We start from the raw sequence: 23,866 nt of genomic DNA, 5'->3' as shown, positions 1-23,866 counted from the left end.
ACGGGCCATTTAGTGAGTTTTTTTTACATGGCGGAGGAAGCTATATGAACGAGCTAATCCTCGTCTGCTGAGTTTTAAAAATGCCGGCTATTTTGTTGCTTTCTGTTGACGTCACATCCCTCCTTGAGTATATCCAATCAGCACCAAGTAATCCCCAAGCCCCAGCCGGGAGTCTTTCGAGGCCGTTCTGAGTACCTACCCCGAGGCAGGGACTTGTTTAGCCCCCGTAAAAGTTCCGGAACTCTGTCCTTCGGGGGTGGTTCCTGCGGTGGAGACACGCACCAACGGCCCCGGCCCCGTAAAATTGGGTGTTTGGAGAAGTAGAGTAGTTTATGTGTTTAAGCACTCCGAAAGAAACTACGATGTATATGGGGAACATGAATAACCTGCTGTCTCTGTGCTCATGTGAACACCATATCCCGAATATGATCAGAACCAGAATGAGCCTCATAAATGGGTTATTCATGTCCATGTAATCGCATTCTGCTTTGTTTCCTGCATCTTACAATCTCCCTTTTTTTCCTTTTTCTACTCTTTCTTGCGCAGATGTTTGAGGGCAGCGATGATTGCGGTATGTGCAACAGCTCAACAGGAAATCAGGAACAAACAGAAAGACTTCTCCCTCCTAATCACTGCAGTCTATGCAGTGGAAATATTCTTACTGCACTACATTTATTAAATAGCTTCAATTACCTTGCAAATTGAGATTGGTAATGACTGATGATGTGATTTATTATTATGGATTAAGATATGATAAGACTTTATTGATGTGGAAAGCAGTAGTAAAGTAATTAAAATGAGCTCCACGTTTACCAGCTGCAACATTTAACATTAAAGTGATGAATACATTTGTGAACGGGCCAACTGGACAAGGGCCCAAAGTGCCAGAAGGGAGCTCCTTGGCCTTCTCCTGCAAAATGTCACTCAAATTAACACAGACTGACCAGGAAGAGACACAAAGAGACAACAAAGAGATGCAAAGGAACTGCAAAGAGACACAAAATGACCAAAAAAAAGAGACAAAATTATCTAAAAAAAGACTACAAAGAGACCATAAAGACAGACAAACCAAAACAAACAAACAACAAAAGCAGATAGGGCAAAATAGCACAAAGTCTTTGTCTTGCTCCTGTTTGGGAGGCATATCAGTGCCTGTGGGCTCACTGTCTCATCATCCAGCCATGAGTACTTCTACTTTTGGTACCTTAAACATATTCTAATGCTGTTGTACTTTGACTTAAGGAAGATTTTGAATGCAGGACTTTGACTTGAAAGAAAGTGTTTCTACACTGTGTTACTACTTTTATTTCAGTGAAATATCTGGCTACTTCTTTCACCACTGCTAAGAACAAGCTTTACTGTCACCAGTGTTAAAATCATTGACATTTCAAGCGACCAGTGGAGGGGCGGTCAAAGGTCAGAGGTCACAACAGATTAAAGGTCCCTTTAATGACCCGTTAAAAACTTTATTAGTCACTTAAACAAATGTAATATGTGACCTGATGGCTGTTGTAACTGAGTCACAATCACTCACCACATTTGGGATAAGCCACCAGCATGATGTCATCCTCCCTCGCGTTGATGTCCTTCAGAGCCTTTAAATTATCCTCATGGCACATGAGGCGCGGGTACAGCACCCCATTGTATCTGTACAGCTTCTCCTCCTCCTTCATCTCCTTTGCCCTCTGCATCCTGTCCTGCATGTAGCTCTGGAAGGTTTTGGGGTCCATTTCCTACAGCGTGGCTGCACAGATCAGAAACTCAGAGAAAAATAATTCAGTATAAAACACACAAAAGTGTAGGGGGAAAAAGAGAAGCTGCTGTCCGTGCAGCTGAGTGTCCACTGCTGCACTGAGAGTGAACGAGTGAGCACTGAGAAAGAGAAAAATAGAGACAGGGTGTGTGTGTAGTAAAAGGGGGAGGCTCCAGGCACCTCCTCCTTTTACTACACATGCACACACACACATAGGAAAATGTGTGTGTTTGTGGCAGTGTGACTGTGGGAGATGCCTGGACAGTGTTCGCCAGATGGGAGGTGCATGCTGACAGACTGTCTGCAGACCCAGAGACTCACTCTCTCCTACATACACATACAGAATTATGTTCACTAAAGACCAGTTCTAACCAGTTTTTCACTTTCTACTTGTGTTGCCAATCAGCCCCCCAAAATCTCTTAAGTAGTCAAGGAAAACCCCCACCGCAAAAAACTTTAGATATGACTTAAGACAGGAGAGTTCTTGAGGGGAACTTTTTACTTACTCAGACAATTTGGGAGTGTCTTTGAAACAAAAAAACTGAACTGAAAAATGATTTTTGTTCCTCTGTTTCTGCAGGTCTTCCTGTTGTGTAAGTGTGTGCCCTTATAATATTTAAAGAACAAAAAAAAAGGTTCAGATGACATTTTTTACCTACACCTCACATCTTTTAACGGGTGCTTGAATGATTTACCTGCGCACTCTATAAATTGGGAAACTTTCAGGAAAGAGGACAAAAAAAGGTCAAAACTGAAGCAACAGACCCCGAGGTATCCTGGATTTTAGTGTGGAAAACATTGGATCCTACATTTCCCATGATGCAAATGCATGAATGCAAATAACATGCACATTTTTGAAAACCATCCTCCAGAAGAAGACAAAATTTCTTTGTATCAGTTTGAGTTGTTGTGAATATAGTTTTCCCCCTGTGTGTTGAAGTTGGTCTGATCAGCCAGTATATATCTTGCCCCAGTGTCTGGTTCTGTTAGTTGACTTCATGTCTAGTTTTTATCAGCCTTATTTTTCAATAGAGTTATATTTTGTCGGCCTCTTTTAAGGACCCTAAAATTCTGATTTCATTACCTTCAATTATTTGTTTTGTAAAATCTTTTTTGTGCTTTGACTGCTTGGTCCACAACAGCTGGAAAAACAAGTGGACACCTAAACATTAAAGGCACATTTTGGGAACATGGTAATTACAAGTGCTTTACATCAAACATCAGAAGCATCAAGACAAATTGCAAAAGAAACCCATTATAAAATGACATTTAAATACAATTTAAAATGTCGCTAATGAGGATAGAAAATAAAAAACAAGATTAAGACAAGTATAAAATATGAGAATAAAAGTTACAGTGCAGTGTAAAAAAAAATTGATTTAATAAAAGGCAGCAATATATATATATATTTTACATCTTATAGCCAGTCACAATAGGATGGGCCCTGATTTGAACTTTATCTTCTGCAGCTGCCTGTTCCTTTAAAGGTTCTATGTGTATTTAGGTATCTGTACATGTATACACTTGTGCATATGTATACTATTTTTTCTTTTTCTTTTGTAATGCTGTATAGCTGTTTACATGTTGTTAAAAAACAATAGAATATGTTAAAGAAATAAATAAAAGGCAGTGGCAAAGACAAAAGTCTTCAGCCTTGATTCAAAAGATCTTCCTCACACCAGGATAGTCCATGGGACGGGGAATGCTGAAAAATTTCACACCTTCATTTGGTTCGGTTCACTTTCACACTGCACTTTTTAAAGCGGACCAAACCGCCTGGACAATGTCACGCAGTTACAACAGCTGCTCATTTAGGGGCGGTACTGCCCATAATGACCACTGACCAGGAAGAAAAAAAAGCATGAGGAAGAAGAAAACCGGGCTCATCGATTGTCCAGGACCAAAAACGGAAATCAATTGTGAGTAGCCATAAGCAGCTGAGGTATATACAGTGGTGTGAAAAAGTGTTTGCCCCCTTCCTGATTTCTTACTTTTTTGCATGTTTNAACATTTAAGTGCGGAAAACCTGCAAAAAAGTAAGAATCAGGAAGGGGGCAAACACTTTTTCACACCACTGTAGTCCTCTGACCATATATCAATAAGCACCTGCATTTCCTCACTACTCCAGGTCTGCCCATATTGCACTGTGCTCTACATCACTTCCTCTCTTTGGTTCACTTCCTCTCTTTGGTTCGCTGGATAGTCCGTTTGCATTTCCCACTATAAGTGAACCGCACCAGGGTTCACTTGCAAGTGAACCGAGATCCCCAGTTTTCAAGTGGACCAGAGTTCCCTCGTTTGGTCTTCACCAAAGTTCGAATGAGCGTTCACACCACTCCAAACGAACCGAACTATCCGTGGAAGCGGACCAGGGTTTGCTTCCACGGATAGTTCGGTTCGTGGAAGCGAACCAGGGTTCGTTTAAAGCAGACCAAATAGTGCCAGTGTGAATGCGTCCTAAGAGTTGCAGCAGACCTGCAGTTTTCTGGGAGTTTGTTCCAGATATGTGTTACATAAAAACTAAATGCTGCTTCCCCATGTTTAGTCTTGACTCTGGGGACACAAAGACCTGTTGTAGAGGACCTGAGAGGTCGTCTCTCACGACTGGAGAGAATATATTTGCTGTTAGACTGCAGTCTGCACCACCACAGAACAAAAACAGGCTTTGCTCTTGTTCTTTTATAGATTCTAATTTCATAATTTGTGTCTCTTTTCCCTCTTTGCCTCTTTCAATCACTCCTTTCTCTCTTCCTCACACTCTCTCATTCATCCTCTCTCTTTCTTTCTACACATTTTAGTGTCGGCCATTCGGGGGCCCCACTCAGCTCGGGGGCGTCTCTCACTGTTGCACACAAAAATCTCCATTCACTGCCGCACAAATGAGCAACTACATATTCTGCACACATACTCAACTTTGACCGAAATTTGCACACAGAGTTCTTTGAGGCCTCAGACATAAACTGATACACACATTTCCAGGCTCAGTCTGTCACACTTCCTTTTCTGTCTTGTACTTTACATGAATACTTTTTGAAACAAAGCTCTCTGAACAGTTGCACACATTTAGCAATCCCTCCAGGATGTTGCCATGGCAATAATTAACACAAATTCAGCAAGTTCCCATTAGTTGCGCACGACCTTGCAATTTTGTCCAATCACTGCAACTTTACTGCAAATTTGACTATTTAAACAAGTAAAATCTCTTTTCATTGTAGAGCAGCGTGCAGCATATTGATTTGCTCAGCACCTCTTTCTTTCTTTTCTCAAAAACACTTAGATAGCAACATGCATTGCAATTTTTCAGAAAGGCTGCCATGAAATCAGACATTTCATGCTGCAACAATCCCCAAAACAGCCCACGTTATCCTTGGGGGACTGGATTAAACATTTGCTTACTTGCATATTGCCTGAGCTGTGAAATAATTCAATTTAAATTATTTTTTAGTGTTGCACTGGCCTGTGTTTGGGACAGTAGGCTGTCAGTCGATATGAACATGAACCCATCCTGCACCTGACTGGAGGAACGCTGCACTTGTGGGCTATCGTTATCTGCATTTATTTTCCTAATTAAAGTGAAACATGTCCATGACAATTTCCCAACAGCCAAAGCTGACGTCTTACTATAATGACCAGGAAAACAAGCAAAAATGTTCATGTTTAAGAATCTAGAACCAATCACTTATCAAAATTGTTGCAGATTCATTTTGGGTTGATGGACCTCAACTTTACAAACACATTCAAATTGTTGAAAGGAAAAACAACACTATATTTGTGAAGCTGGAACTATGAAATGTTTTTTTGCATTAAAAACCCACAGATCTACTGTATATGACAAGATGTAGGTCTTGGAGGACAAAAGTAGCAATGACGTTCTACACCGGTAGGTGGCAGCAAAGCAAACAGTGCCTGGTCTGCCGGAAGAAAGACGAAGAAGAAATACAGGAAGTCAGAAATGGCGATGGACGGAATGATGTCCACGTCTTCGGGTCTGTCTTACCACAATGCCGGGGACTTTTACCCCAGAAAGTTCGGCCCGAAGCCGGACGTGGTGCCGTCCGGGGTCACCGAGAGGAAAGTGGGGCCGCTGGATAAACCTGACATGGTGTCGGTGGATGTCATTAACATCAACGACTCAGGTTTGTTATGCTAGCAGGCTAACGGCTAACAACACGTAGTCAAACGGCTGACTTAAGCTAACAGCTGATTCTGGGTAAAGCTGTGACCGTTACTGAGGTTTTAACGTGTATTCCGTTGTTAGCCGGCTATAACGACAGGTCACACATTAACGGTGTCTTTTATAACCCTGGTAAAACGGTTTAATAATCCGTTGGGGCCCCTGTGTCTTGTCTGTTGACGTTGACGTTTGTGTGCCGCTAATCCAGTTAGCAGTGAAGATGTGTTACTGTCAGACAGCACTTACATTCAGCTTTAATAGACACGAAAATTTAAAAGGCAGTTAAAACTCAGTGCTGAAAGAAACACTCTGAGTTTTTACTTAAATAAATGTCGCAGTACTTCAGTGTAACGTAAAAGTCTTGTGGTCAAACCTTGCTTCAATGAAAGTATAAAAGTATTTACGTCAAAATATACTTAAAGTACCACAAGTATTCATTATGCACAACGGTCTTTTCGGAATAATGTTATATTATTGTACTGTATGACTGAAAATTAATTGGCAACTATTTGGTAATGTTTAATTTCATTTTGAGGCAAAAATAAATGAATAAATAAATTAGCTGATGTCATGCTTTTAGATGTAAGATTTTGTTGCCATGATATTAAACTGAACAGGTTTTGGATTTTTGGATTAAACGTAACATTTGGTGACATCACCTTGGGCTCTGGGGAATATATAGAGCATTTTATTTTCAATTTTAAAACATCATATTGATAAAGTGATAAATTTCTTAATTGAGAAAATAATCAACAATGGCAGTAATCATAAGTTGCAGCCCCACTTTAGGGATGCACAGTAGTACCAGCACGTCATCGGTATCAGCCATTATAAGCTTTAAAATGAATCAGATTCAGCCAACATGCTTTTAATTATTTTGCACAATAAATGAATATTAGATACATGGAAAGCAGTTATCTATTGTATTCTATCATGTCTCCATCTGCTGGTAGGCCATCACAATAAGAGTATGCATGCATAATATGATGTTAATTCCACTACAGAAGAGATGTGATGAGCACTAAACTGAGGTAGGGGAAAAAAGTGGATATATCGGTATTGGCTATCCGTCAAATGAGTCGATACACATCAGCATATCAGATATCGGCAAAAAATAATATCGTTCATCCCTTACTTTATTTTAGATCTGCAACAATTCGTCAATTAGTTGATCGACAGAAAATGAAGTCGCAGCTGTTTGGTAATTGAATAATCATAGTGGTAATTTTTTAATTGGAAAAAAAAATTGCTGTCATGCTTTTCGATGTGAGAATTTGATGCTATGATATTAACTTGAGTAGCTTTGGAAAGTTTTAGGTGCTGCTGGGTAAGTAAAGTTCACCCCAAAATCAAAGTACATATTTTTGCTTTTACCTGTTGTGCTATTTATCAATCTTTTTGATGTGAGTTGCTGTGTGTCACAGATATTGGATGTAGAGATATCTGTCTTGTTTCATACATACTAGATGGCTTGTGGTGCTGAAAACACCAAATAATTAATGTGAAAAAACTCAACAGCAATGTCTGTCTCCAGAAATCACAACCTGGTTACTCAATATAATCCACAGGTGTTGTTGTTAACAGTTTCAACTAGGAACTATTTTCTTTCCATCGAACCACACCTGCCAACCTCATGGCAACACAGAAGAAAGCATGCATCTACCACTAGCTCACCTAGCACCACTGAGCTAGCTAATGTCACAGCTCAGTGAGAAGGATACCATAAATGTTTACATCTCACATTGTCATGAGCACGAGCCACTCGTAGTAGTAGATCATAGTCACCCAATCAAACTACCTGATTGAGACAGCGGTAAACCGGCAGCTCCCGTGTTCAGTGAGGGAAAATGACCGTTTTTGTCAGTGGAGCCTGATGGCTTTGACAAGCGCATAAATGAGGAACTGAAGCAGCTTCTTCATCAGGAAGGGCTGTCTGTGGCAGGGAAGCGGTGACAATGCACTAAATATAGCGTACACTTAAAATGTGGGACCTTTTTTTTAAGAGGCTTCACTGCTGCCCAGTCCACAGCAGTGCATTGGCAGCACACCTGCCTGCTTCTCTAAACTTGGGCGTGCCAACCACAATTTACTGTAAATAATGACCTCATTCAACCCCGCTTTAAAAGATCCGAAAAGGGTTACAGTAGAGCTGAGAAGTTAGTTTTCTCTGTTTACTCAGATAATTAATAATGTATGTGATCATAGTGTTATTATAAAAATGAAGCACAAAGCGGCAAAAATAAGACCAGAGTTGTAAGTTGTTTGTTGTTGTCATATGTTGACAGTGGTGTCTGTATTCTTCCACAGATGTCCACTTGCACAGGAAGAAGCATGAGCACGACACGTATGTCTTGGTGAGTTTCTCTGGGTTTTTTATTTTTATTTTCATGGCGTTGAGTGGCTATCAGTTTGATGGGTTTCTGGCATTATGATTATCTTCTTTTTTCCTCACTTATTTAGTAGTACACAAACATATTCATAGCAAACAAAGTCAGAAGCCATACAGTTTGCAGCGGCTGTGATTTGAGCAGAGAGAAGCTGTCTATGTAGAAGTAGTATGAATGACGAAAGGAGTTTTACTTATTAGACTGGAGCTTCCTTTATTTTTTGCATGACTAATGAAGGGAGGTTCAGCATAGCTTTAGTTGAGGAAGACAGTGTCTTTTAAGCCTTCTGGTTTTGTTACAGATTTTGATCTAATTGTTGAAATGTTCCTTTTAAGAGTTGAGTCTTCTACTTGGGCACACAAGGATTGTGGGAAGAAGTCTTTAAATCCAAACATTTGATTTAATCCTAACATTAGTGCCAATACCCTGCACACAATATTACTGTGATTATCTCACCTTCAACATCATCATCATCATCAGAATCACAGCTCTGATCTCATATCACTGCCTAAGAATAGAATAGAATAGAATAGAATAGCCTTTATTGTAATTGTGTGTACAATGAAATTAAGATGCTTGCTTGGCATTTTTGTTGTTTCTTGTCTTCACAGTTTGATCCGCATAAGATAAACTGTATTTTTTTGCATTTGATTATTAATTAGCAATTTACAAGTCAGGAAAGAGCAAACTCAGACACAACTCACTGCTTACTACTGAGGGGGTTTACAACAGGTTAGTCGACTCTGTGTTTACAGCGACTATAGTCTTTAATCTTTCTTTCAAGACTTTCTAGGTCAATATGTATAAAACTTTTAAGAACAGGTTATAAGAAATGCGTGAGTCATAAGTTTAGTTCTGCAAAAAATGTGACTTTCTGGAATTGTGAAAGTTTAGTTTAAAGAACTTAAAATCACTTTTGTTGCAGTCATAGCGTGACACAATAAAACAATTTACAGGGCTTGTAAAAAATGATAAACATAAAATGTCTGGAATTTTACATTTGTTTTTGACATTGCCAGTTTTTCACTTGTATTTAAAGCTATGTTTGGTCTTAAGGGGGTTTAAAAAAGATGGATTACTTTAGTTCATGCCTGTACTTTAATCAGCCATCAAATCCTGCAAAGTTGAAGCTCATTTAACAACTTTCTTGCTGTTTTAGATGCTTGTACATCTTTAAAAAATATGTTTGTCTCATGTAAAGAGACTGTGTGGTTTTTGAATCCCTCAAAATAAAAATCCTCTGCAAAGCTTTTAGAGAGTTATTTATGTTTCTTTTCAAGTCATCTACAACCTAAAATTTCTCTTTTGGTCAGAAAAAGTTGCTCTGTAGGATTTAATTTAGCTGAAGTCATTGTCATACACTGACACACCACTTGGTGGCAGTGTAGGTTACACTTTGTCTCCTTCCCTGCTCTCCTATCACCCACTTAATGAACCTGTTTGTACTTAAATTAATCCAAATATCATTCCTGACAACTTTACAGAATTATTTCTGACTGCATATTTTAGCCTGGAGCAGATTTATTTAATCTTACGTTAAAAGTTTCTTAACTATTATTAATTTTATTTCAATTTGCAGGGCACCATTCATCCATTCAGGAAGACACACAGATCCATCTTTGGAAAATTCCAGCAAGAATTCAGACTGGTCATCTCAGATAGACGGGTAAGTGTTTGTGTGTGTGTGTGTGTGTGCGTGTGTGTGTGTGTGTGTGTATGTGTGATGAAATCAGGTCTGATCTTTGTGTCGTCTCTGGTATTTTTTGGCTTCATTTGTTTTGATCATCAGCCCACTAAATCCGCCTGGTTATCATCATCCTCCTTGGTTTCACTTAGTAGTTAGCGTCTGGAGAATCCTCACTTTGTAATCCCATTGTGCTGTAAGCTGGTTAGATTCTGTGTCTCATACACAGAGTCAGACCCAAACACCTCCAGTAATCCTGTTTCCCTATCAGGTCACCATGTTCCCGTGAAAGCAGCAGGGATGAAGCCCTCAGAGTAAAATACCATCAGCAACGAGCTGACTGCTGGTCCACTGTGCCTGATACTTTAGCTTCATTTGTCATTTGGGACATTTTTCATCTGTTGTATTTTATTTCGCTGCTTTTAATCGTGAGCTGGAACTTAAACTCAACTAGGAAGAATAAAATACATGAACCCTTTAATGCAATTATCCACCCAAATTCATACTTTGAGTATCAAACATGTGCCGTGATCATCTTGGATTCATGTCAGTTACAATATATTTCAATAACAACTAGAAAAGTGCACTCAGTAGAGTGCAGATCTCCACCAGGCAGCTGCCCGAACAGATCACCACCTCTCTAGACTGTTCTTGTAATTCCAGCTGACACGTCACAGCAGGTCCCAGAAGCATCTTAGAAACTAGTAAAAATACACACCTTGTCTATTTTTGACGGAGCCATGGCGTGTTTCACAGAGCAGATCAAGGTTTCCTGCTAACAGACACTGTATGTGAAATATAGATACAATACAATTATAAGGATGAAAGTATTTTTGATAAATAAAACACCGCTACAAATCTTTGATTCATGTTGTTCATAACTGGAGTTTTAACCGTATTAACTTTGTAGGTTTATGCACAACAAAGTAAGAAATAACAACAACAAACACAAAGAAAACATTTAACTGCCTGTTGACTTATTGTAGAAGCACAAATGTCAAGGACAAATGACCAAGTCTACAAAATCTGGCAGGTAAAATGCTCCTTGTATGTTATGACCATGGTACGACGCAGTGTGAAGGACAAATTTAAATGCGGTTGCAGCCATGGCAGCCGGTATGCAGCGAGCTACAGCCAGGGGAATCGCCCTAGCTCTCTAATAGACAAGATGGCGACAAAGATAAGAAACATAAAAGACTTATTCATTGTGCTTAACTTCAGTGGATCATAACATGTCGGGAATGGAATTAATCTGCAGATGCTCTGGGTCAAAATGAGACAAAACTTTAGTACGGATGTCAGTGTTGAGACGACCAAGGCCAAAATGTGGCCTGTAACAGACGGCAAGGCTTGTTGTTTTACTGTGGCTGATTTCTGGAACACTTGCAGCCCCTATCTGCCGTTTAAGAGGAGTAAGAGGTCAGCAGTCAGTGATGGTATGTAACAGGTTTTTCAATGATTGTGAATCACAGCAACCACGAGAGATCCGTGAGCATACAGTCATCAATGTGCACACTAAATATGAGGCTGATTGGTCCAGTAGTTTGAGAGATTAGCTGTGGACAGACACACATACGGCCACACATGACCAAATGCATGATCTGCTCCAGGCTTATGCGTAATACAGATAATAATTGCTGTTGTAAAATGGCACAAAACCTGCAAAGAAGTTCCACCAAACGTCAGGGCCATTGGATTGTTTATTTTTGCACCAAGATTCCTCAATTTATTTACATCATTCTTGCATTTTAGGTTCAGTATTTATTTAAAGCGCAGTGGAAATAAGATCTTAATGTGAAATTTGAGCGCTTATTCATGATTTGATAGTGTTGTTTTTGGTGCAAACTAGGGCTGCAGCTAACGATTATTTTCATTGTCGACTAACCTGTCAATTATTTCTTCGATTAGTCGACTAATCATTTTATCGAAAAATGTGTTAAAATGTTGAAAAATGTCGGTCTGTCTCTCCCAAACCCCAAAATTATGTCATCTAATGTCTTGTTTCGTACTCACGCCAAAGGGTTTTAGTTCACCGTCATGGGAGAGTGTGTGAAGCTGCCAAGATTTGAACATAAGAAGCTGCAATAGGAGTATTTTAGGGTACTTTTATAGTACTTTTCTATGGCTCAAACGGATTAGTCGACTACTAAAATAGTCACCGATTATTTTGATAGTCGATTAGTCAGCGATTAGTCGATCGTGGCAGCCCTAGTGCAAACTGACCAACTGCTCAACAAGTGCTAGAAAAGCTTGAATCAGTGAGGCAGGAAATATTTGCTTCCTGTGCAAATGCAACACAAAACCCTCATTTTGGGGTGATTTCCTAAATATTACAGGGTCTCCTGGTAAAGCATAACAAAGATTATACATGTCTCCCACTTATGACCTTCATCAGCAATAAAGCAGCATATTGTGCTTATTCATTCTGCACTTAAGAACCACTCAGGCCCTGTTTGCCTGTATGTTGCTCTCTGTTTGGACACTATATTTTCCCTTAAAATCACCCAGAGCATGCTCATGTTGCCTTTTTGAGCATGTTGACCACTTGCGCTTGGCTGGCTGGCAGCTCTAATGCAGTGTTTAATGAGGATTTAAAAGCTAGGAAAGGTACTTGTGTTACTGCAGGCTCTCATCTTTGTTATAAACATACATTAAATATTCCACCTCAGCAACAACACGTACTCACTGTTATGAAATTGGGGAACAACAATAGAGTTTGTCCTAATTTCCCACTCAGAAAACATCTTCAGTTCTAATGCTTGGAGTGATTGTGTTCCTCTAAAATTAGAGTACATGGAAAAAAGTAGTAGTGTGTCACAACAAAACAGAGACAGATGTAGAGTCTAAGCTAAAAATGCTTTGGAACAACACAGGGATGTAGAAATTACAGATTGTTTTGCGTGTGTGTGGATGTGTGTGTGTGTCAGGGTTATTGTAGTATAATCCACTTTGACCACATACTGGCAGGGGGTCTTGCTTCCCCATAGAGCCTTGGATTGGATTACATGGTGTCGTACACGGCTTAGGGACCAAACATAGTTCAAACCGGAGAAAGTTGAGATGTGCTTCCTCAGCGCCTCAGCGCCCTCGTCGCATGTCTACTGTTACCTTTGGTGTTGTGATATAAAAACAAAGGTCTCTTGTCGACATCTGATTTCAGGCACAGTTTGACCGATACAGGAGTTTTTACAGGCTGATACAGAGTTTAACAGATAGATGATATCCTAAAATCTGCACATATCTATGCCAAATATATTAGATGTGTTCAGGGTTTTATCTTGGATTGAAAAGCCTCTGAAGCAGCATTTAAAGCATTATGAGACACCAAGGGCTTCAGTTTGGCTTTAAGCACAGTGAATTGAGCCTTAGAAACACCCTCCTCACAAACCTTTCCAACATCCGAATCCCAAATGGATAATTTAACGTCTACTTCTGTGTCCACTCTTTGAACACTGACGTTTTTGCGGGCCATGGACGCAGCACATTCAGAAAGAACTCTGTATGACCTTCTCAGCTGTTTGTGGAGTTTGAGTTGTTGGGGTGGATAATTGATCAGTTGATCTGATCAAAGCTGAGCAGATCGATGGGTGAGAGGAGCAGCTGCTACAGTAGCGAGTCAAAGTAAACCTTAAGACCTAGCGCAATGAACGGTTAAGCTTCAGTCTCACTGCGCCTGGTGTTCTGTCTTTGCCCAGAGGAGGTGCTGCAAAGTGACCCCCCTCCAAACTGATATAGACCAAGTCATAACCCTAACCCTGCTTTTTAAGAATAAATTCAGAGCAAATAATGAAAGCTTAGTGCCACTTATCCTTCATCAATCGTGATAAAACTGGGCAGAGGTTGTCTGTGCAGCTCACATCCAAGATTTCACTGTCGAAACTGAAGTAGCAGCAGCAGACATATCGTTCCTAGTATAGCTCAAGCTCCAAAAGCACCAAGCCTACATTTCCCATGATGCAACTCAGCTGTATCTCTTCATTAGAAACTGCTTAAGTTGATAGACTTCTGTTCGGACTTCTTACAGCTTGAAAAACCCGCCTGTTATGTGTAGAATCGTCCTTTAATTTCCTGCAGTTTTTTTCTACATGGAGTTTCATACAGGATATAAAGATAACGTAAAGCAGAAGTGAGTTACTGAGACAAGTTTTTATCAGATGAATTCATTCTGTTGCACTCTATTCATCACTTCTGTTGTACAGTGCATGATTGCAGTGCTGGACATTGGTGCTTGAGCTCATCAGTCACTGCTGCAGTTACAAAATGTCCTGATAAAACTAGAACAGGGACATCAGGCCGTCAGCAGAGGAAAGACATGACTGGAGGACAGGAGAGTGAGAGGACCAGGCGTCATCTCGTTTCTGCTGTGGCAACCCAGTCGGAAAACTCCTCTGTCCACGTTAACAGGCCGCTGCTGCTGCCGCCGATTCATTATGTAAGTAGGTTTATTTTGAGAGGAGAACATGGCCACCCTGGAGACACAGAGCCCCGACGGCTCCAATTTGAGGAGGATGTTGATGTGCCACTGCAAGCGAGCCGTGGCGGGTTGTGATGGCGGCGTGCTGCGGGTTTCACTTTGCCCAACAAGTCCCACAAATCCTCTTGCACATACTCCCAGCCCCTTATGATAAAACTGCCCTCTCCTCCTTGCTCTACGTCTCTTCTTCAGAGGCTAATATGAGTCACGCCTCTGCTCACCATGATGACACACATTTCCCCAGCGCTGCCTGATGATGCGGCAGCATGGCACGGCGCTCAACAATGATGTAATCAGGCCTGGCGTCAGCAGAGGCTCCTTTATTTAATACAGTACCTGGTGACTGAGGCTCTGTACAGGCGCTGCAGCTCTGTCACTCCAGTGTCACATGTAATATCAATACATTGGCATGCCGTTATGCCACCGGACAGCCAGGCGACGCCGCTGACGGACAGACGGGGGCAGCAGAGTGTCAGGATTGAACTTTGGTGCACTCTCCTCCAGGCGCTCAGTGTATGTGTATGTGAAGGGGGGTTGGGAATGTTTTGGGCCAAGTGCTGTCTCTCTGTTTGCACACACGGACACATGCACGCATGCATGCACTCACACACGCATGCACACACACACACACACACACACACACTGTGGGTCTCCCATGCCTGTCGTTGGCTAGTGCTGTCACCAGACGCCCCAGTGCTGTCATAACACAGCACACCACAGTAATTGTAGATTTCACAGCACTCGGCGCTCCCCACCACGGCATATGACTCCAACACGAAGTGACAGGCCAGGACACACACACACACACACACACACACACACACACGTTCCCTTGTTCCATTTCTTGTTTCTCTTTCCTCTGACACACACAGACGCACTCTCTCTTTCTGCTCAGAGGGCGATTTTAGACTCAAGGTTTTTTTTTATTTTTTATTTTGTTCATTGAAAATTCTGCTGAATTTACATCCAGGCAGACGGAGTAACACCAGTGTTAAATGGGCACTGATACAGACTGTATGGAGCAAGCTTAACTGGTCTCTCTGGTCTCCTTTCATTGGTCATTTGTCCAAACTTGAACAACCTATATTTATGTCTTCTTAACAAATGATTTGTGGTCGTTGTGTGTGTGTAATTACTGCTGTCTCTCAAAGGCAAAGGAGGAAGCAAGGTGGCCTTGATGGCTCATAGGAAGGCGTTTGTGGTGTACAAAGACCACAGTTTACATCCTGTCCCCGACCAATGTTGGGTTCTTTTAGCCATGGCCACAATCTTCTCCAAACCTTTGCCAAGTGGTTGAAGTTGCCTGACTTTGAGTAAATGTTTACAAGCGAAACAGCATCACGTCAACATTATGTTCAAACCAGTTCCTTTACTCTAGACAAGCAGTTTGAGTTCAACAGATTTGATTTGATTGCAATTTTTTAGAAACGCTGCCATGAAATCCTACATTTGAGGTCGCAACTATCACAAAAACAGCCCTGGAAATCCTGAAGGGACTGACTTAGCATGCTCAGCAGATGGTGCATTAATTCAGTAACTAATTAAGATAGCTACCATTTTTTTAAACTATGTATAAGTTATATGGGTCACTTTGGATGGCACTGGCAAATGATTAATATGTAATGTAAGTCGGAGGACTTGTTAAATATATAAAGGGTTTACATGTATTTCTAGAACCCAGGTATTGAAATGTAAAACATCTCTAGTCTTTCTTAAAATAGATTAAAATAGATTTATCGCTTGTATAAAGCTTTATAATGTGTTATAATCAAACCAACAGATGTTACAGACGAGCAGAGCTACTCTTTCTCAGTACTAAGCCTGTTTTCCGCTCTCTCGTCCTCTGACAGTGACCTTGCCCTCAGCTAGTATTTCTGTGATGAACTGATTCAGACTGTAGTGACTCGTTCAGTCAGACAATTCACCCAAATCCCCCGGCCGACACAGCAGGTTGACCGCAGGGCAGGAAACTCACCCTGCATCCAGCAGCCAAAACCCAGCAGCTCCCAGTCGGTTTGTAGGTTTGGATTTAGATTAGACGGCGGCTGGTCACCTGCCAGAGTGTCTGCTGCGGGATGCTGACTGACAGCTGGGGAAACCCTGTTCAGGAGAAAACAGTTGTATAATATCTTCTGTGGCTCTGGAGCAGCTTTATGTCATCACGGCCATCTACGATTGGGCTTGTGGACAAATTCAACAGAAAAACTGTTACAAACTGTAGTTACGAAAGATGCTATTGAGGTGCATCATGGGAAGTGTAGGATCCAGTGCTTTACCAGGGACTGAAAGCCAGCCAGGGTATCTTAACCTCTGCTGCTTTGATTTTGACTTTGACTTTTCTCATTTGTCTTGCAAGTTTCTGTAAGACTTTTTCCTACCTGGACACGATGTGAACTGGCACAGATCAGATTGTCTGAGTGGTTCCCAGTAAAGAGGTCCTAATTTGATTTGTGTGTCAGCAAACAGACAAAGTGACGTTTCGCTTGCCTAAAAAAACACTCGCCCTGGCTGTATTTTTGCGAAACTTCACGCACCTTCAGCCTATTTTCATTGCAACAGCAAGCTGTTCTTTAGGCTCGCTCGGGGCTCCATAGACTCCCTGAAAATTGTTGCTTGCAGTATATTTGGACAATTTGTCACGCTCCTTCCGCCAGAGTTCATTCCTCTACTGTATGTTAGGAAGACATGTAAAGGTCTCACTAAATTACTTAATTTAAATTGTTCGAAAGTGGAAATATAAAGCTGTCTTGTTCTGTACTGCAGGTCTTTTTTTCTTGTAGTGCACACAGCTTACTGGGCATGTTTTCCAAACAAATATAACATGCTAACGTAATTAGCACAAGCCTATGGTCTTTTACATTGTATAAATTAGCCTAGTGGCCAACTTTTCCTCTTCTCACATGAAGCCAGGGTCAACAGCAACATTTAACAAAGGTAACGTTACAAAATTCGACTCTATTACAGCTCACAAGGTTCACCGACAAAACAACTGTCTTATACTTAACATGTTTTCCAAAGAAATACAACATGCTATTGTTATTAGCACAAGCCTATGGCATTTTACATTGTATAAATTAGCCTAGTGACGAGTGGAGATTTCCTCTGCTCATATGAAGCCAGGACAAGATTTAAAATGCTATTTTAGTGGAGGCTTTATTGTTTTCACAATTTATTGTTTCTTATCTGTGAAATAAAAGTTCAGCTGTCAGGAAGTGAGTATGACATGGTTTTGTTGATATGTTATGTACAAAAAAACTGTATCTCCCATCAGCCCATGTGCATAATAAATGACACCAATGGGACATGGAACCAAACGTTGAGCGTCTCTGCTCCTGTTCTTATTCTTAAACAGTTTTTGTGTTTTCTTGTTGTCGTTTTCAGTCGTGGAGGATCCTGCTGTTTGGGGCGCTCAACCTGCTATGTACTGGCTGTCTGCTGATGTGGTGCAGCTCTACCAACAGCATGGGTGAGCACACACACCAGAACACACTCATACACACACACAAACACACATATAAAACAAACACAGTGACAGATAGACACATGCAAACTGACACACAGACACACAGAGACAGATGTACACAGAAAAACACACACTTTGAGACTCGAACACAGACATTAACAGGCGGAGATACCTGTCTACACACAGTAAACACAGATTGACAGCTAGACACTTAAACACACGCACACAGAAGGCACGAGTGTGTGTGTGTGTGTGTGTGTGTGTGTGTGTGTGTGTGTGTGTGTGTGTGTTGCAGCTTCAACCACCCACTGAACAAGTCTTTAGGAAGTGTGTTAGCAGTGTCGTCTCACCACAGGGGTTCAGACTGATCCTGTTACTACTGCTGCTGGTGTATGTGTTGGAGAGTAGGGGGGTCACCTCAGTCAAAATATGGCACTTTAAAAGGCATGTTGAAGAAACAGAGTCCTTCACAGCGTCTGTATTTACCCTCTGGTGCTACAATACAGGGAACATGTGTCATATTGACAAGAACGGTTTTTGGCTTTTGTCTCTCCTCAGATAAACACAGCCACAGCAGAGCAGGAGAATGACAAATTAGAGATGGTGTATAAAGGATATTTCTAGTTCGCTAGTGTGTGTTGCTCATCATTTCTATGAATAAGAATAATCCTGTCCTCACCAAAGCCTGGCAGGTCAAACCATTGTTAGAGTTCACAGACATACTGTCTGCGTCAGTTTTGACCTGCTGTACTTAATGTAGCTGTGACACAATGAGGGATTTTTACCAATAAACTACTGATTTGTCTTCAACCTGTGATGGCCAAGACTCAAGTTGTAATAAATCAGAATTATTCATCATGTTAAAGGTTTTTCAGTAGTTGGCACACTGAAAGGCTAAACTGATAGAAAAGTATACATTTCTTGTACCACACAGGCTGCTTCAGAATGTCTTTCTGCTGTTGTTGAATTTTTTGTCATTAACAGAAGAAACATGAAGTGTACCAAGTCAAATATGATGCCAGATTTAAGATAAGATAAAATCCTTAGGGACATTTTTGTGCAGCAGTTGCAATACAAAGCTTCCGAAGAGGCAAAGTCTCTCGTGGACGCCCAAGAAGCACGACTGTCAAAAATATTTGTTGCAGCTTTGGTCGCTCTAGAGGCTCATCACGTGAATCATTCAAACGTTAGATTGTGCTTGTCAATTTAAAGGAGCCGCAAAGCAAACTACTGGCTTGGAAGCAGCGTAGTTGCTGCTTGCTGTTGTCCAGTCAAAAAGCTCATAGTTGGCCTACAGAAAGTTATGTTTGGTCAATGAAGACAGAAAAAAGAAACCAAGCAAGGAAGACTTGCATGCCTTTTGCGACATTAGCCTGCAGTTCTCTCCTCTATTACTAACATTGCACACTTTAAAACTCACCAGACCAACCAACTACCTCCGCTACGTGGTCCCAAGCCTCATTCTTTTTATTTTGGTCTCTGTAACCGAACAGCGCCCAAGTCGCCAGGCTCTCATTGAAAATTAATTACTTCCGCCGTTTTGGAAGCTCTGGTCACTGTTGGTTTGAACGTACAGTAAGGATTCTCAAGAATCTGCTCAACATGATGTACACAGTGCCAGAAATATAAACAGGTTCACAGTAAGTGTCATAAATATAACTGGTTAACAGTAGAAGCAGAATCTATTCTCTGATCTATACTACACTGCATTGAATCAACACTGTCCCTACAGCGTAAGCTCTGCATAGATGTGTACCCTACGTTGTAGCCTGGCATGCACCTTCTCAGAAATTTAACTATACGTTGCGCCGACACAGATCTCTTTTTTTTTCACAAGCTGAAAACACTTTCCTCTCAGTGGAAACAAAGCTATTATTTACTTTAATTTCACCGATAAAAAATAAATTGTGGAGACAATGAAGCCCCCACACAATAGCATTTTAAGTCCTGTGTGTGATTTATCCTGGCTCTATATGAATGGAAGAAACTCTGCTAGCCGCTAGGTCAATTTATGCCACGTGTAATGTCACTGGCTTACGCTTATATCGTGAGCATGTTGTGCTTGTGGGGAAAACGTGTCTCACAAGATAAGAGTTTTGTGTGTAAACCTTAATGAAGCCAGTTTGTTTACTTAAGTTTGAAATTGTAGCTATTAAGCCACATTTTATGTGTGTTTTAGGTGTGTTTTCGAACAATCAGACTTGACAGCACTTCACAGAAACCTCCGCCACCGACTATTGTTTTGGAGGTGTAACTGCAGAGTGACAGACACACCACCGCACAAGTATAAATGCTCACAATGGCGTAGGCCACATGCGCTGTCTCTGTGTTGAGCCTTAGGTGCATATTCAAAATATGCCCACTATGTGACCAGATGAAGCTCTGCATCAGGCTTTGATATTCGCTAGTCAGAACCTTTTACTCAGTCTCGTTCACCGCCCCTCCATTCACTGTCACCTGTTGTTGATTACTGATTATTTTATGATGATTAGAAGCCTGCTGTTCTGTGATCCTGTCTTTTGATGCTGTTACAGAAAATTCAGTTCTGCTCTGGAAACATTAAGTTACTAAGGGTTTGGGACTTTGAAAGTTTTGAATATATGCATGCAATATTGTTTGTCAGTAGCTCCCATAACAGTGAAATATCAGTGTTGGTCTCAACTTGTGTTTGGGTTGTCTGGCGGGCTGTGTGAGCAGAACAGCAGCACTTAAAACCATTTCTCTGCCTCAGCTGAGCTGTCCACTGGCTGCACTCTGGATGATGTGACAAGCTTATATTTAGGACGCGAAGACACACACACACTCAGACGCACACATCCAAATTTAACCTTACATACAGTGAGCAGTGATTGCAGATATGCATGACTGTAGGAGATCTGTGCAGATTTAAAGGATGGAGAGGAAGTAAGCTCAGAGGGGAGGAGTGGAAATTATTTAAATCCATTAACGTTGTCGGCCTCATCAGATACAAGGTGCATTTTAGAGTCAGTAGTTAATGGTGGGTCAGGTATTGTTTGGCGTGTGTGTGGAGGCCAGGGGTTAAAGGGCAAACAGAAGTCAGTTAAGCATGTTTTTGTGTTTGTTTGTGTACATCATCACTAAATTTGACTGTAAACGTGCACATATTTCAGTGCTACCTGTCTCACCACCTGTTTGTGGAGGTGGTGAAAGTCAGCATACAGCTGAGCAGTGAGACAGCTGAGCAGTGAGACAGCTGTGCAGTGAGACAGCTGTGCAGTGAGACGCTGTGTTTATGGTCAGCGAGGCTCGTGTCAGCCACCAACATTAAATCCTCTCAGGGATTCCATCACTCAGGAAAATGCTGCCACGAAAAGAACAACATGCAACCTTATCCGCGCTCACCCGCTCTGCCTGCAAATACTGCAGCATAAGCCACACACACACATACACACACACACACACACACACACACACACACACACACACACACACACACACAGCAGTGGCGTCGGGTGTCGTACAGACAGGAAGCGGAGGACAGAGGTATCGAACAAACGGGGGGGGAAGGCGACACCACCGTCGATACTCGGCCCCCGATGAGAACAACAGGAGCAGACAGCGGCCTGGTCTCAATACTGTCGGTTTCCTCCTCGTGTATAAAGTCTCCACTCACATGATGAGCACACCAGCATTCACACATTCATCATTCACCCGTCTGCTACTTTGAGTATTTTTGGTGTCTTTTCATTCATGTCATTGATCTGACAGCTGGAGTTACTGTACAGCTTCAGATTTTGTGATGCTGAGTTAAAACTTTTTGCAGTATAGGAGAAACCCAAGTGTTACGTGAACACATAAATAAGTAAACACACTGAAAGGAGCTGCTCTTTTTGAGTGTTTACCTTTGATTTACAGGTGCACTTAACTGGTAATATTTGTTTGTTACACAATTTTATTATAGTGCCTGATGGTGCCCTCATATCCCCTTATTTCCTCCTAGATCATTGTTGATGTTTGATGTGAACCTAGTGAGGCATTGTTGTGCACTTGACACTGAAACAGTTCCACATTTTGATGCTAAGCTTCCAGCTTCCTCTACCAATGATTGCTGATTTTGTCTGTTCTTATTGGACATGCTCAGAAGTAGAAAGATCTCTTTGTATTTTGGTACCTTTGGTGTATTTTGTGTGAACATAAATCAGGATTTTTCAAGTATTTCTATCAGTGTTGGGCTTTAGATTTAGATGAAAAAAATATTTTGATATATTTGGACCCCAATTCCCAGTTGTGGTTCACTAATGGTCGAGGGGCACTTTCACTTTTCTGAACTCAAAAACAAATTCATAATCCAAGTTCTAACATTAATCTCCCCTCACATGCAACAGTAACTACGTTTAGATGCACAAAATATTCTGTTTTTTGCCCTGATTCCTGTAAAAGACGATATTGCTACTAAACAGGAACACAGGAAACAAGGGAAGGCAATACAGGCACTCCAAGGAAGTTTTAAAAAGCTTTTATTGTAGTGGCTAAATCATTTAAAGAGCCAAACATGTTTTGACTACTGCAGGTCTTTGTCAGGGCTTTAAAAAAAAAAAAAACATGCAACAAAGGTGTGGCCCGACCTATGTAGTGGCAGAAACCAAAAGGAGGCCATCACATGACCCAGATAATGACATGACAGGTGAAACAAATAGACAATAATGAAAATGAGATGAGANTATATACATATATATAAATATACACACACATCTTTACACATAGGCTGTGATAAAAATGGTGAAGCCTGTAGAGAACAGAGATGAATCACATAAAACATGTGAAGTCTATATCCTTATTAAGACCAGGATACTTTAAAGTATCCAGCTGATGGGTCCAAAAGTTTCTGAAATATGGATAAGAAGAACGTCTGGACCCTGTTGTGTCATTTTGCTTCTTTGTGTCAAAGTAGGATTTCTTAAGTGGAGGTTTTCCACCCATGGTGTACTTGTTTGACTGTGTAAACACAGCCTCCCCCTTTCAATCCTTCAGCCACCTTCTTGAAAAGGTCAGGGTTAGATAGACAAAAACCTGATGATATCCAAGTCTTTCATATTGTGCAAAAGTGGGTGTGTTTCTCCTTTTAACCAGAAATTTGGGCTTCGCTTTTAGGCATGCATCTTTGCCTCACAGTCTTGCAAACTGTTGGCGAGATGGTTTGTGTACAACACACTGAGTTGACCATAAACAGGCAAGAGGCCATGTGTTGCAAATTCCCTTAAAGTCCAATTGAGTTGCATGTTCTGAATGTGCTGTATACATGTCAAAAGAATGCTCCTAAAACCCGAATAATACCGGCATGTCTTGCTACATTCAGAAAATCGCCTTATTCAGAATATCCAGACAAAATATGCTGCTTACATGGCCGGTGTCAAATTCAGAATATCGTCATGTTGTGGAATAATAGAGGAATATCGGCATGCATGTAAACATAGTCACTGTGGGGACATTAACTAAATGGAAATTCAAATCATTTCATTTCTGCAGCTTTTATCTCCATTAAATTGGAAGTAATGATGGAAAGTTTATGTTTATTTATTTTATTTACATTGAATTTCCCCTCAGGGAGATAAATAAAGTAAATAAACTTAACTTAAAGGAAAGAAATAAAGCGTAAATATAACAGCTGATTCCAAACTTTTCAACGTGCTGCATGTCTACAGGCTGAAGGACCTGTCTGCTCTGCTGGCGTATAAACAAACAGAACAGAGATTCACTCTCATTATTCTCATTCACTCTGAGCCGTCAGTCCCACACAGTGACAGTCTGAACACAGTCTGTGTCTTTCCACTGAGCTTATGTGTTTTAATGTGCCTCTGTGTACTGTATGTATGTGTTGGACAGTATGTACGTCCAACGCCTCCAGTGCATTTCTGCCTTTACTTCAAATGAAGCATAACCTACATAGAAGTCTACCCCCCCCCCCCCCCC

General features: G+C 41.0%; 2 protein-coding genes across 2 annotated transcripts in view; one reads left to right on the top strand and one right to left on the bottom strand.

Annotated features, from left to right (window-relative positions):
* The window catches only part of sult6b1 (sulfotransferase family, cytosolic, 6b, member 1), a 16,755-nt gene extending 14,860 nt beyond the window's left edge, over positions 1 to 1,895 (bottom strand). The window contains exon 1 of the mRNA XM_050071749.1: positions 1,535 to 1,895. Coding sequence (XP_049927706.1) covers positions 1,535 to 1,730 — 196 coding nt within the window. The 5' untranslated portion in view covers positions 1,731 to 1,895. The remainder of the gene's footprint in view (positions 1 to 1,534) is intronic.
* A 3,796-nt stretch (positions 1,896 to 5,691) lies between these two features.
* slc30a6 (solute carrier family 30 member 6) overlaps positions 5,692 to 23,866 on the top strand; it is a 72,303-nt gene continuing 54,128 nt past the window's right edge. The window contains exons 1-4 of the mRNA XM_050071425.1: positions 5,692 to 5,889; positions 8,235 to 8,281; positions 9,894 to 9,980; positions 17,854 to 17,938. Coding sequence (XP_049927382.1) covers positions 5,706 to 5,889; positions 8,235 to 8,281; positions 9,894 to 9,980; positions 17,854 to 17,938 — 403 coding nt within the window. The 5' untranslated portion in view covers positions 5,692 to 5,705. The remainder of the gene's footprint in view (positions 5,890 to 8,234; positions 8,282 to 9,893; positions 9,981 to 17,853; positions 17,939 to 23,866) is intronic.

This window comes from Epinephelus moara, chromosome 19 (assembly GCF_006386435.1).
Source record: "Epinephelus moara isolate mb chromosome 19, YSFRI_EMoa_1.0, whole genome shotgun sequence".
In the NCBI taxonomy this organism is placed as follows: domain Eukaryota; kingdom Metazoa; phylum Chordata; class Actinopteri; order Perciformes; family Serranidae; genus Epinephelus; species Epinephelus moara.
Note: the sequence above shows the minus strand (reverse complement) of the source record. Positions and strands in the feature narration are given on the sequence as shown.